Source organism: Harpegnathos saltator, unplaced genomic scaffold (assembly GCF_003227715.2).
Source record: "Harpegnathos saltator strain DR-91 unplaced genomic scaffold, Hsal_v8.6 scaffold436, whole genome shotgun sequence".
NCBI classification, from domain to species: Eukaryota; Metazoa; Arthropoda; class Insecta; order Hymenoptera; family Formicidae; genus Harpegnathos; species Harpegnathos saltator.
In genome coordinates, this window is record NW_020230246.1 from 1,108,146 (window position 1) to 1,122,197 (window position 14,052).

The following is a 14,052-nucleotide window of genomic DNA, read 5'->3' on the forward strand; positions in this document are numbered from 1 at the left end:
AGCCACTCGACGAAGTCGGTATTGGATTTCGTCAACAGCAGCGAAAATGCCATTTTCGTGGTGAACACTGTCCATCTAATTTCGCAGTTAGCCGACAATCTCATAATAGCCTGCGGCGGTTTATTGCCCTTATTAGCGTCGGCCACCTCGCCAAATGTATGCAAATGATTATTAAACTATGTAACTGAGCCCAAAAAGAGGAATAGAAACGTCCCAGTGCGTGCTTTCATTATCTGAACATTTTTCAGAGCGAATTGGACGTAATCGAACCAACTCAGGGGATGCCAATCGAAGTGGCGGTTTCTTTCCTGCAAAGATTAGTCAATATGGCTGATGTGCTTATATTCGCCAGCTCATTAAACTTCGGAGAACTGGAGGCCGAGAAAAATATGTCGAGTGGCGGCATATTGCGGCAATGTTTACGCTTGGTTTGTATCAATAAACATAAGGTATTTGGCGAATTTATAACGAAGCCATGATAGTTTAATTAGCGAATAATTCGTCAATCTATTTGTAGGAAACATATACTAAATATCAAAGGATTGGGAAGTAATGCATTATTTCCGTAATCCGTTATCGTTACAAAGTTATTTTTTCAGTAACAACTTTTTACTTCTTTCTCATTAGTAACTGTAATGATAATACAATCGCGCATTTCTTGGACAACGATAACAAATATAATCGTCATTTTTATAGTTTTATATCTATATGCAGAGTATGCAGGGTAGACAAAAGCAAGATCTAAAAAAATTTTCAAAACTTGGTGGAAAAAGCAATGAAGTTGTAGCGATCCGTTACTTCTTGAATAACCCCAGCAGTAGTAAATTGTTTCTTTCAGTGAATACGAATAATAATAATGCGTTACTTTTCAAGAGCAACTTTTTCAACCCTGTTGAATATTAGTGCACACGTTAATTATGTTTAGTTTTCTCGATGCATTCGACAGGACATAGAATTTGTAGTATATGAAATCTCTGTTTTAAAAAGAGAGAAATTATCATAATTGTTATATCAATATTAAATTTCTTCCTTATGTTATAGTCATAGTTCCTGAAAAGCGTAAATATGTGAAATAGTCGTAATATCTTTAGACACACACACACACACACACACACATATACCTCAGTCAGCACAAAACTTCTAAAGAACGTCCTGGAAATGTCCTGGGAATGTTTTTAGGACGTTGAGATGTTCTCAGGATGTCCTTAGGATGTCTTCTGGGGACGTTTTTAGGACATTGGCATGTCCTCAAGATGTTCTTAGGACGTCCTTTAGAGGTCTACGCTGATTGGGCACACATACACACATATTTCTTTTTTTAATTAGACATTTAATATCTACATAACATCCTTTGCTATATTTACACCTAATAAACTGCTTCTATAGGTCTGTACATGTGCCGTTAGAAACTGCTTAGAGTGTAAAGAACGTGGCAGGTCGTACAGCATGTTAGGTCGGCAGATTGGTTCTAGTAATAAATCACAACACATACAGTCGCTCATACGTGGAGCTCATACGTCGCCTAAGGTACGTTTCATCGAACTCAATTTAATGACTTTAATGATTATATGCGCCATTGATAAACAACGAACACGTTGCATTTTTCTTTTTCCCTTTTTTTTTCTAGAATACGAAGTTTCTTATTGCTGAAGGATAACTATATTTTTTGCGTACATATTCATTAGTATTTAATAATATACATTGGAATATTCACTTACAGAACATCGTGGACAATCTCACACATCAATTGAGTCCTGTGAAGGATCCGGAGAAATTATTGCAGGACATGGACGTAAATCGTTTGCGAGCTGTAATATACAGAGATGTTGTGAGTAATTTTTTTTATTGTACGCGGTGTCCTTTAACTTCAGCATCTTTGTTTCTTTTAGTAATATGAAAAAAAGTCCAAAAGAAAAAATTATTCAATTTGAAGAAGCAAATATTCTGGAAAGCATATTTTTACAGATCATATTTTGTAAGATTTTGAAATTATTAATTTTTTTAATCGGATTACACATGAATCGCATATTATCATTTTAATGCAGCTATATTACTGCGTTAATGAAAGTATATTATTTCGTTTATAAATATGTCGATCATCTTGAAATTTTATAAGATGACTTTAACCCTTATAGTGCCGAACAACGATATATTGTTGTTAGCAACACTTGCGAAAAGTGCCAACGACGATATATCGTTGCGCACACGATGGCGCCTTACTATTCGCATCGCGAGAGAACTCTGTCTCAAAATAAATTTATAAAACATTATAAATGGTTGGATTCCTCTTCAGAAGTCCTATGTGAGTTGTTCCACAAATTGAAAAAATTGTTTATGGATTTAACTTTCTGTTATATTCCGCGAGGCTCTTGATGTTTGCTGCGCATCATGGGATTATCATTTAATTTTGTGTTTTGATATTAGTAATTTTGTTACAAATAATTGAAAATGCAATATTTATGCTTTATACTACGCGTTTGGCATCAAACTATGATCAAACGACGATTCTTCTTATTTACGAATACTGTTTATAAAAAATAACTGATTTTTCCATTTTTCCTAATGATTTTGAATAAACATTATTAGTATGATTTTTAACAAATGTTGAAATACATTTGGCATTAATTTATTCTCTTTTTATTTCGTAATATGTTCCTTTTGTATTTAGTAAATATTATTCTTACTTTTATGTTTATACTTTTTTTCTCAAACCTTACTAAATTACATCAACTTGGTTCGGTATTCTTCGCTTAGATACAATTCTTTCGGTCGGCACTAAAAGGATTAAAGAAAGAATTCTCGCTTATACAGCTGTATATGTATAACGCAGGAAAACTAAAACAAATTGAATTGGTTACATTGATTTCAGGAAGAAACCAAGCAGGCGCAGTTTCTGTCCCTAGCTATAGTTTACTTCATCTCTGTATTAATGGTCTCTAAATATCGTGACATATTGGAACCACCGATATCGCAGCGTCCTCCAAGTCCAGTGCAAACAATACAGACGAATGGTGCCGGTCTCAGGCCAGGTAGTCCTTCAGGTGAGAATCTTGTCCTTTAGCAACGTCATTGATATTAACTAAAGAATAATCTTTGTAAATATCAGGTCGCAAGATTTGCTAAAATTAAATTACGTCATATATATCTTTAATAAACGTGAAAGATTTATAATCTTAAAGGAAATTTCTGTTTGATCAAAACTCTTATATGTCAGATATATATATATATATATATACATATTTTCTTATCCTTCTTTTTAGAAATTATCATACATAAAGATGCATAAATTAAATTCGATTAGTGTTAAAAAGTGTTATTTCACTATTAGTTTCTGATACTGCAGCATGAAGTTGCTGCTATATTAACGTTTAAAGACCAAAATTTACAATGTGTATCTCGTGATAACGTATCAGCTATAGTTAACAATTGGATAATGCAGAATATTTCGCTGTTATCGAAAAATCATTGTGTAATCTTTCAGTAACTTTTCAGCCGTGGTTTAGCTAATCGAAGCAGTCTCCGTTGCAATAATGTTTGAAATGAATGAGATATACAGTATAGATGTTATAAATAGAGTGGACATATGTGTACAGATATGTAGCTAGTGTTCACAACACTGTGCACCAGAAACGATGTAGTTGGGACTGAAACAACAGCACATGACACCAAGTAGAACGCATGTGTTATATTGCACTGTATGAAGTAAACATCCTATATGTATCTGACAGTGAGAGTTTTGATGTTTGCCGAATGTGTTTGCACTACTTTGCGCTATAAATATATTCTTACGTCGTTATATTATTGTGACTGTATTTTCTTGAATGTGAAACTTCTTTATGTGAGGAATTTTCTCGGAAACTAGATGTCTCTATGACTGCGCTGTTACACGATTAATACTTGGATGTTTGACAGACCAACGAACGATTATGCCATGAGGTCAATTCTCTATCTAGAATGTTACATTCCGGTTGTTGATTATTGTTTCGATGAGAGCGCTACGAGTGTTTAATTAGATATTTTAAATCGGTGCAAGCGATGTTATTATTTTCTTATTTGTACAAATTCTTAAAAATCTGTATTAAAATCTGTGTTATCGGGCGAAGCAAAACCGATTATCAATTTACAATTATTTACAACTTATAAAACGATACGTACTTAAAATGATGAGTTTTCACGTACTGAATTTCACTCTATGTGAGTGGAATGAGTCGATTATAATTTTAATACATGTTAAATTTTATATGTTGTTTAATTTACAATTTGATATATTTGTTATAATCCATAAATATTTAATGAAAAAACTTTTTTCGAATGGGATAGTTGTTGATTTAATAACATAGTTTTTAATTCTATACGCGAAAGACATGCACCGACAAAAATAATATAATTTCGCTGTTACTTATCCACATTTCGAGTCGCAAATTTCTCTTTACTCATCGAGTGCATAGAGTGAGAGGCAGTATTGAAATTATGTTACGGATTGCGAGCGATAGAGATGATATAACGCACGATCCGATAACGTGGTAAATGTGGTTCCTCGGCAGATGGGAATGGTGGTGGAGGAGGGCGGCCCTTATTTCCACAGTGGTCTCACCACGTGTACCCACAGTTCCTCCCGGGATCTCACCCTAACGCCAATGCGAATGCCAATGCCAATGCCAACCATCACATCAATCAGCACCATCACCAGCACCCGCTACCGGCTGCCAGGCACTCTAGTCGCCAGCCACCTTCCAACTATTATCTCCCGAATCATCACAACAATCACTACAATCATCACCCGAATAATCATAACTATCATCGCCATCATTACCATCACCACAATAACAACAACCACCACCATACGCTTCAAAAGCATATCGATCAGCCCCGAAATCTCTGTCATAGAAACTCCGGTGTCGGTCTGCAAGGTAACTCGAAAGCCCGAAAGCTGTTTCACGGAATGCTCCGAGTTCTTTCTTTCGCCTGATTTATCGCGCAGCTCTTCCTCTGTTTGTCTTCCGTTGACTTGCAATCTGCACGAGACGCTTATCGTAATATCAGCGAGTCCTTGCCGAGCCTTCACACATTCTGATTTCCTCGATGTCACCTCGATGTTACACACGGCCATTGCCGATTCATTGTGTCGTTGCAAGTCTCGTTAACTTACCTTAAGAGAAACGTTACACGGATGGCTGAAAGAAGCTGAAGGAAAAGTTTAGTATTAGTTTGTTCCTCGTTCGCTACCCTCTTGACTATTTGTATTAAATGACTGATCGATCAATTTCGGCCAACCTTTAATGACTCTTGGTTGCACAATTTATTTTATTGATGTCGTTTAGTCGACAACCTCCGAAAATTTGCGCTGCATGTTGTGCACACACATCGATTACTTTGGATCATTCTCAGCATATTATTGTGGAAATAGCGAATGAAATTAATTAATTGCTTGTTACATAGCATGCACTTTAAGTGTACGTTTTTATTGTATCATTCTTGTCTATGAGTGGCAAAGCATATAAATACGGCTAGAATATTATTCGTTAAAAGTTAAAGAATTAAAGAGATTGATGAAACGAAGATAACGCAAAAGTTGTTCATACGAAAAATCGTTCACTGTAGTCGGCTAAAATGGCACGCCGTTTTTGGTGTAGAGAAAAGTTTTACTTTCATATAATCATACAATTTGCTGTTATTTGTCGTTGTGCCACAAATAATATTTATCACGACTTATTTTGTGATTGCTTGGATATTTTGAGTTAGCCGATAAATAGATGCTTATGTAAATGTTGCGTCCTGTGATGTTCCTCGTGAAATATTGCATATCTCTACGTAAGAAGATCTACGAGGAATGTTTGCGTCCCTTTTTTTTTATCATATTTACATAAATACTGCAATCCACTGTATGACCTGGTACAATCTTATTATGTCATCGAGTGTGTTGCGAAGTACAAAAACTATATTAATACCATGTTAATCGTCGTTTTATGCACTGTATAAAAAGAAGGAAAAAGAAAAAGACGAATTTCCCATTTTGTTAAGTTCGTTGAACGCATGTGTATGGATATCGACTGGCTTTGCGCGAAAGACCCGCATATTTTTTCAATCTTTAATATTACGTCTCGTTCGCGTGTTCTTAGGTAGCGGAGGAGGTATAATGAGCCAGTCGGGTTCTCAAGATGACGGTGAATACGAGGTCATCATCGTCGACGAGAACAATTCTTCGATTTTGGCCGACCACGATGTGACATCGTCGGGTCCGCCGTCGACCAAGGTAAGTTAACTCGCATAACTCGCGACTACCCGAAATTCTGAAATACAACCTGAAAAGAATGCGACAGACACTTGTTCTACCGAACAAATTCGAAAGAAGTGTACAGCGAGAATAATTGAACCGAAAATCTCAGGTAAAAGCCTTGTGAATTCCGTCAAATATGGGACTCGATAGTAATTATGTATATACATATACATATATATATATATGTATATATATATATATATATATGTATGTATATATATATATGTATGTATGTATATATATAGTTTGATCGATACGAAACTGTACTTCTGGTTCTCTACGAAGTTATGACGATTTTACTTGAGACCACTTGCATGCACTTTTGATAGAACGAGAACGTAGAAACAGGACTCGATGTTTCAATTTGTCGCTTTACACAGCTCTACGTAGCGAGTACGATCTGCGTGTCTTTCTAAACGTTCAATTGTACGTCTTCGAGACTCTGTCCTGAATACCTTTGCGTTTATGCTCGATAGTTTCAAGTGACATTAGCAGCGAAACTCTAGCACCTTTCCATTACGCACTTGTACGGGATATTCACTGCAACGATGACCAGATATATTGATGCCATCGCACGATGCTTCGCACTATTTTATTATACTCGTTACCACTCGTTACTTCGGCGATAAGCTAGAAGGAATTTCCCCATCGAAATATTCAGTATATACCGTATAGTTACAACGGATGAACTTGAAGATTGCTATGTTAGATTCACGTTAAGACTCGATAAGGTAAAAACTAAACGTCTTTCAATGTTAACGTTCAATCGGCACAATTATGCAATTGCGATGTTTCTTTGTGCTGTCCCGTCAACCGTACGAGCCCCAACAATGTAGTATATATATATATATATATATATATTTATTGTTCTTAAATCTCCCCTCGATACAGTTATATATAATTTACAACGATTTCTCGAAACCTCCCGTAGTTAAACATTTCTTGCAATGCCCAGCATGTAGTGTTCACTTAACGATTGGTGTCTTGCATCTACGTAGCCCCCAACGTAATGACCATATTTCGATTTATTATGTATCTTCTCATAATGATTATATCTCTCGCACGTGACACGTATTACCTTACATTACGGACATTGAGATTCGGCATTACATTCGAGGCGCGACCGATCAGAATTGCGAATTGATTCGTTTCGCACACATGTCCACACCTTCGAACGTCTGATAGCCGTATATTTGATCTTACCTGTGACCCCATATCGAGCATGCGAGACTCTTTGACTCTTGAATTTCTCTCATTGTTAACTTCCTCTGCTTGCATTGCTATGCGTACTAACTACTGGTTCTGAAGGGAGGTCACAGTGGTGTACCTCGGCCGCGGACTATTCTTGAGGATTACACCTCATCAGAACCAACGCTTGGCACTTCTACAAGGTCCGAACCACTGCCACGAAATCTGCAGGTAAAACTTAATCAGAGTAACAGATCCGGATGAGAGACGTTGAAAGAGAGAGTGGGGGAGGGGGGGAGGGGGAGGGAGTACGGTCCCTGGCATTGTTGACACGACCGAGTTAGAAATATTTTGAGACACCTTGAGACTTTCTTACATTTCGATTCCCGTTTGAACGAAAGAATGCGAGAGAAAAAGAGGATAACTCAACGGTAACGCGCAGCAATGCCCAATCGACGGGTGCGGGAAAGAACGAGCGATCACGTTTGACTCGACTTACATCCTCTCCGACGCTTACATAATGTTGCCGTAGTGTAATATATATACGTAGCGGTTCTTACACACGCGTACAATCACTTGATCATATTCTACGTAGAATCACTAAGTTCGCTGTCAGAGCTTGAATACATAAAAGGCTTGGTTCTTTCTCTTTCTATGATATATTAGTTGATTGCATAGTAGTGGTGTATACTACTAATTGCATGTAACGAAGTAAGTACATGGCACGCGAGAGTTTATCGTGAAGTATGACCGTATGGAATTATCTTAAGAAACGTTTGTGTGGTATCAAATATAGCTAGGTACTTTTTTTTTCCGCTAGTAACACAGATAATTCAGAGTATTGTAGTAACATAGTGTTCCCAATAAATGTATCCGAATAGCCTTGCGTAATATGAATAGTCAACGAACGTTCAGGAGTTACTCGCTAAACCGACAATATTGAGCACAACGTGCTTGACGGAAAATTCGGACAACGTTATATAATCACATGTTTTTTTACAACGTAATATTATAACAGTATTATCTCACGGTTGCGATTTAAATTAAACACACGTACGCATCGTAACTCGAGTGTGTCTTATTTTTTCCCTTCTCTTTGATCGACTTTCTCCCAGAGCAACGACTCCAGCGAGGAGACTGTACACCGCAGTAACATAACCGCGGATCCGAGTCCTTCCGAAGTCACCACCGACAACGAAAACAAGCACAATTCGTCCGAGGAAGCCTGGACCGACGTAAATCTTAATGAGGATGGCGACACGATGCCGATTACGAATCCGAGAGAAGATCCGCGTAATATTCACAATATCGCTCACTCGCGTGGTAAGACACTTCAGACAAGTACACGAATGAATTCTTGTAACTTAACGTTAAAAATATCATATGGTTACTCTTCACCATTTTAGTTTCCTTAATTAATTAATTGAAAATGTTTTTGTTTGGCATAAAAGACGACTGTTTGATTCTTTTAATGAGTAAGACAAATGTTGTTATTATTAGCAGAAATTGAAATCGGTATCAAAAATATCGTTCGTATATCGGTCATTTATCGATGCCACATATTATTTTTCCGATATTACGCATTTATCATATTTTTCGGTATTATATAGGGTGTCCCATTTTAAAAGAGCCAGGCAAAAATCTCGAAAAATATGAAAGATACTAAGAAACGTCTCAGACAAAAGTTTTATGGTTTCAAGGGGAACGTAAAATAACTATATTAGTTTGTTTACAGATGGTGTCACTTTTGAGATATCCACTGATCATTACTTTTCTTAAATGGAAACCCGAATTTTTTATTATATCATCTTTTTCTACCAATTAATTTGAATAACTTTTGTTTGAAACACTCTTTTATTTTCCTAATATTTTTTGAAATATTTAAGGAAAACTTGATAAATTTTTCAATATTTAACTTACGATATCTCGCTAACTATTTGTCTCTTGTATTTGTGGAAGCAAAAGTGGTACTAGACGTTTTTACTCTACTTGGTCTCAAGAATATATTGTTACAATAGTGCCCTAACTTTTGTTAATTTGATGATTTTGAAATTTCCAAAGGTCGATAAGTTAACAAAAGTTAGGGCACTATTATAACAATATTCTTGAAACTAAATAGAGTAAAAAACTTTTTTAAGATGATAAGTAGAGTAAAAGGTTTTCTTAAGTGGTAAACAAAATGATATAGTTGTTTTATGTTCTCTTTGAAGCCATACAACTTTTATCTGAAATGTTTCTTAGTATCTTATATTTATGGAGATTATTGCTTGGCTTTTTTAAAATGAAACACCATGTACAAGAGGAAAAAACCTATTGTATAAATACCGATATTATAAGATTTCTGATATAATATTGGTATTAATAATTTATATTCGGAAGAAGATAATAGCAAGCTGTGGATATAAAAAATGTTTACTTTCGCACTTTTTTGCAAATATTTGCAATTATCTATCATACAAGTTGATGTGTTATATTCGCCTTCGAAGAAGTATTGATAGATTAGGTTCGCGCGTACAATGTTATTCTCATATTATTGATTTTATGTATTATAATTATTAATGCAAAGCTATCAGGTTACAATACGACACTATCGTAGATTCAATGCAAAGGGTAAACATTAATTCTCATTGTTATATTGCGTTCCGGTCAGAAATGCATGTCGAATTCATGCATGTTACTTCCTTTCTGCATTTCCTCGTCAAACTATTACATCATGATTACATTTTGAATCCGATTGATTTAATGGTAGTTACATTCAATAATGTAATAATGTGTGATAACACCGATCTAATATTAATATTATATCGATATCATATCAAAATTTGTAATACCAGTATTAAGGTAATGTGTAATGTGTCTCAATTAGTAATCGAATAACATCATTATGAAAATGTTAAAAATTGATAAATTATTAATATACGATGTAATAATACGCCTTTAAAATAAGTACATCAAAATGATTTTGTTGAAAGATTTAAACATTTGGCATTTCAATCGTGTTATATTTTATAATTTATGCGAAAATTTTTAAATTTTTTCTATTTTTTGAAAAATGACTGAAGTACCATTTAGTGACACGATGGCTTAGTTTTATTTTTCCATTGGCAATTTTAAGGAGACAGTTTCGGATTTAGTTTGGATGTTGAAGAATAACTGCTGTAACAGATTTAATCAAATAAACATCTGATATCAACTACCCATTTCTAAGATTTATTAAAGAAAACTGATGTAATTTTTACAAATTGAGACACTGTCACTAATTGTGACATTTACCTTATATCGGTATTATCGAGAAATAACGTATTAAGTATAAGAAAAACCGATATATATAACGGCGTTATGAAATCGCAAATAAAATAGCAAAATAACTTCGATATTTAGTCTCTTGTTACTAGTCATCAATACTTTGTGTAAAGCAAAACGTGTCTTTCGAAACTCACAGGCGACATGCAAGACAGCGAGGGTAATGTTTTGGAACAAGAGATGCTCGGTAATGCGGAACGCGGGGAGAAACCGTCCGCTGAGATTTCTGTGGTGCGAGTACCCGATCGGTTGGTGGTGACTGCAGCGTCACCGAGAGCTGATGAATTGCCGATTAAAGGTCTGGTCGATCATTTGCCGGTACCGACACCCTCGCGCGAGGCCTCTCTTACACAAAAGCTGGAAATGGCCTTGGGTTCGGTTTGTCCTCTTCTTCGGGAAATTATGGTGGATTTTGCCCCATTCCTATCCAAAACACTCGTTGGTTCTCACGGTCAAGAATTGTTAATGGAAGGAAAAGGTACGAGTTGCAAGGGTATGTCAAATGTATGGTCACTTTTCCGTGTGTTCAATGTGAGTGTATGTGTGTGTCTTGCTCCGACAAGCAGAAATGTGCCGTCTGTAAAGTCATTCTGTAAAGACGCGCAGTGTGATATCGTTGCGCTACACCTTAATTAAAGTCAGATATAACAGCATATTTACTTCGCGGCTTTCGTATATTCTACGTTTTTTATGAGTGTATAATGTGATTTAGAATGTCCGAAGCCAGTTAGATAAAACGAGCATATTTCGTACTACGTTGAATTTTATTACACGAGCAATAGTCGTAACGCAGTTCACGTTTTTCGAAGCGACATCGAGATATATCACATTCATAGGTCGAAAAAGGTCATAAAGGACACCGGGGAACACTGAAATTCGGCTATCCTGCCGCAGATGTAATATTTTTGCGTCAATATAAACGTGTTTGTTGTGAAAAAATAATAGCGAAGTTTAGCTAATTAATATATTATGCTGTCGTTAAAAGATAAAAAAGGGAAATCATAAAGATAAGAATTCGACTATTGCTCGTGTAAAATTTAAAATTGTACATTTAGATATGCTTCTGCGATAAACAAAAGTCGAAAATACGTCCGCGAACACACTCGGCGAGACCATCGTCACTTTTATACTCCGGCTGTTTTTCTCTCTTTCTCTGTCCCTCCCCGTATCTTTTTCCCTACGCCATCTCACACCGAATATTCAAATTAGTCATTTTATGATTTCGCTTTAGGAAGATGGCAAGCGTATTCCGAGTAATCGCTCACCATTAGTATTCAACATGCGTGTAGAGCCGATTCCCGCAGATTTTAAATTCAACAAACGTGGCGGTTGATGGTCTCGCGACGTATCGACGCGCTTTATTTTTAACAACGCCCGATACACCGAACGACCTTCGTAAATCACGACGACGTCCGTTTTCATTTTACGCGCGTGTGTGCGTTTCTTTTATCGTTCATTGTTATTCGCGTGTTTATCGTTTATTCGTTTAATGGCACCTCGTCTCATAATTCGCCAGGTTTGACAACATTCAAGAACAGCAACTCCGTCGTGGAGCTGGTTATGTTGCTCTGCTCTCAGGAATGGCAAAACTCCCTGCAGAAGCACGCGGGTCTCGCTTTCATCGAGCTCATTAACGAGGGAAGGTAAGACGTTTATTACGGTTAGGATGCGCGCGCGCAAACAAAACGAGAAACAAAAATCGTACGTTCTCGTTTCCCTACATGAAAATCATTTCTTCGCGTTTCACAGGTTGCTATCTCACGCGATGAAGGATCACATAGTGAGAGTCGCAAATGAGGCAGAGTTCATTTTGAACAGGATGAGAGCGGATGACGTACTGAAGCATGCTGACTTTGAGGTATCGCTTGCGTTTCTCCTCGCTATTTAATTGCTCTGTAAACAGACACGACCAGTTTTGTCGTTGTCGTTGTCGTCTTCGTCATCGGAAAGTCGTCGAGTGAGCGTCAATTCTAAGCGCCAGCGCGACGACGCTTTTTTTAAATATAAATCGACGCTATTAGTGAGCCTGAAAAAAGAGAGTCACACAACGTGTAACTACTTTCGTGTTGTTCAGTCTCAGTGCGCTCAAACATTGCTGGACCGACGGGAAGAGGAACGCATGTGCGATCATCTGATCACCGCCGCACGAAGACGCGACAACGTGATCGCCAGCAGATTACTGGAGAAAGTCCGCAACATCTTATCCAATAAACACGGCGCCTGGGGATACATGGATCCAATGGCTGCAAAGTAAATGCAAACGTGCCAGTTAGATTGCAAGAAAAAGAAAAGAATAGAAAAAGAAATAAAAAATTCGGCTACTTTCTCTGGAAAATCTTTTCAGCCGAACTAGTGCGCTTAAACTTCGTACCTTTTTCCTTTCAACGCTATTTCATATGCTTGTTTCATGTAACGACGAAAAGCGCTAAAACTAGTTCAGCTGGAAAACTAATTTGGCTAAAGAGGACAGGCTTTACACCTCGACGAATTTTCGTTGTCCGCAGATTGGCCGAATATTGGAAGCTGGATGCTTGGGAGGATGATGCACGTAGACGCAAGCGTTTCGTGCACAATCCACTAGGCTCGAGCCACCCGGAGGCTACTCTTAAGGCGGCTCTAGAACACGGTGCACCCGAGGATGCGATACTTCAAGCGCGTCAAGAATTTCACGCGCATCTCGCAGCCTCGCGTGCACATCAACAACAATTGCAGTCGGCGGATCTTATGGACGACAGTGAATTGCTGTCGGACGACAGGGACCTCGACAACGATCTGGCAGGTCGGTCGGCGTCGTATTTCTGATAAACGAGACGCGACACTTTAATAGCATATTATGCTCCGGCACGAACCGGTTTTTGTTCCGTCACTTTTGTCCTGCAATTTCGATGAATTTATTGTTTTAACGCCACACTCGTCGATTGTTATTTGTTATTTCGAGCAGCTGCGGTTAATTTTCAATTTCCACACCGTGTCATGGTTCTCAGTATCGTGGCTCTCAATAGGGCTTTGATATTTATCCGAATTTGACCAAGTTGAGGAAAATCACAAACTTTTATACAATAATTAGATTATTGAGACGTTGGGGACTCGAGTTTCAGTATATATGCAATTTTTACACTGTCTGGATTATTCAAAGTGAATATTCACAGTGGATAAATGTAACTCTGCAAATTCGGATTATTCAGAGAATAATTATAGGGAAATCGGCTAAACATGTTCGCGATAATAAAGATCCCTCGAGAAAATTTGATAATCATTAAATCAATATTATTAACTGCTACTTA

The 14,052-nt window shown here is 37.1% G+C and overlaps 1 protein-coding gene across 8 annotated transcripts in view; it reads left to right on the forward strand.

Moving 5' to 3' along the window:
• rg (A kinase anchor protein rugose) overlaps nucleotides 1–14,052 on the forward strand; it is a 774,193-nt gene that overhangs the window by 651,594 nt on the left and 108,547 nt on the right. For 4 of the 8 annotated variants that reach the window (XM_025301660.1, XM_025301662.1, XM_025301663.1 and 1 more), the window contains exons 23-36: nucleotides 3–156; nucleotides 249–428; nucleotides 1,387–1,527; nucleotides 1,721–1,828; nucleotides 2,870–3,041; nucleotides 4,545–4,910; nucleotides 6,120–6,253; nucleotides 7,586–7,696; nucleotides 8,581–8,788; nucleotides 10,908–11,261; nucleotides 12,285–12,411; nucleotides 12,518–12,626; nucleotides 12,843–13,018; nucleotides 13,273–13,547. In XM_025301660.1, the coding sequence (XP_025157445.1) occupies nucleotides 3–156; nucleotides 249–428; nucleotides 1,387–1,527; nucleotides 1,721–1,828; nucleotides 2,870–3,041; nucleotides 4,545–4,910; nucleotides 6,120–6,253; nucleotides 7,586–7,696; nucleotides 8,581–8,788; nucleotides 10,908–11,261; nucleotides 12,285–12,411; nucleotides 12,518–12,626; nucleotides 12,843–13,018; nucleotides 13,273–13,547 (2,615 nt within the window). The remainder of the gene's footprint in view (nucleotides 1–2; nucleotides 157–248; nucleotides 429–1,386; nucleotides 1,528–1,720; nucleotides 1,829–2,869; nucleotides 3,042–4,544; nucleotides 4,911–6,119; nucleotides 6,254–7,585; nucleotides 7,697–8,580; nucleotides 8,789–10,907; nucleotides 11,262–12,284; nucleotides 12,412–12,517; nucleotides 12,627–12,842; nucleotides 13,019–13,272; nucleotides 13,548–14,052) is intronic. The other 4 variants (XM_025301661.1, XM_025301665.1, XM_025301666.1 and 1 more) reach the window with 4 other exon arrangements.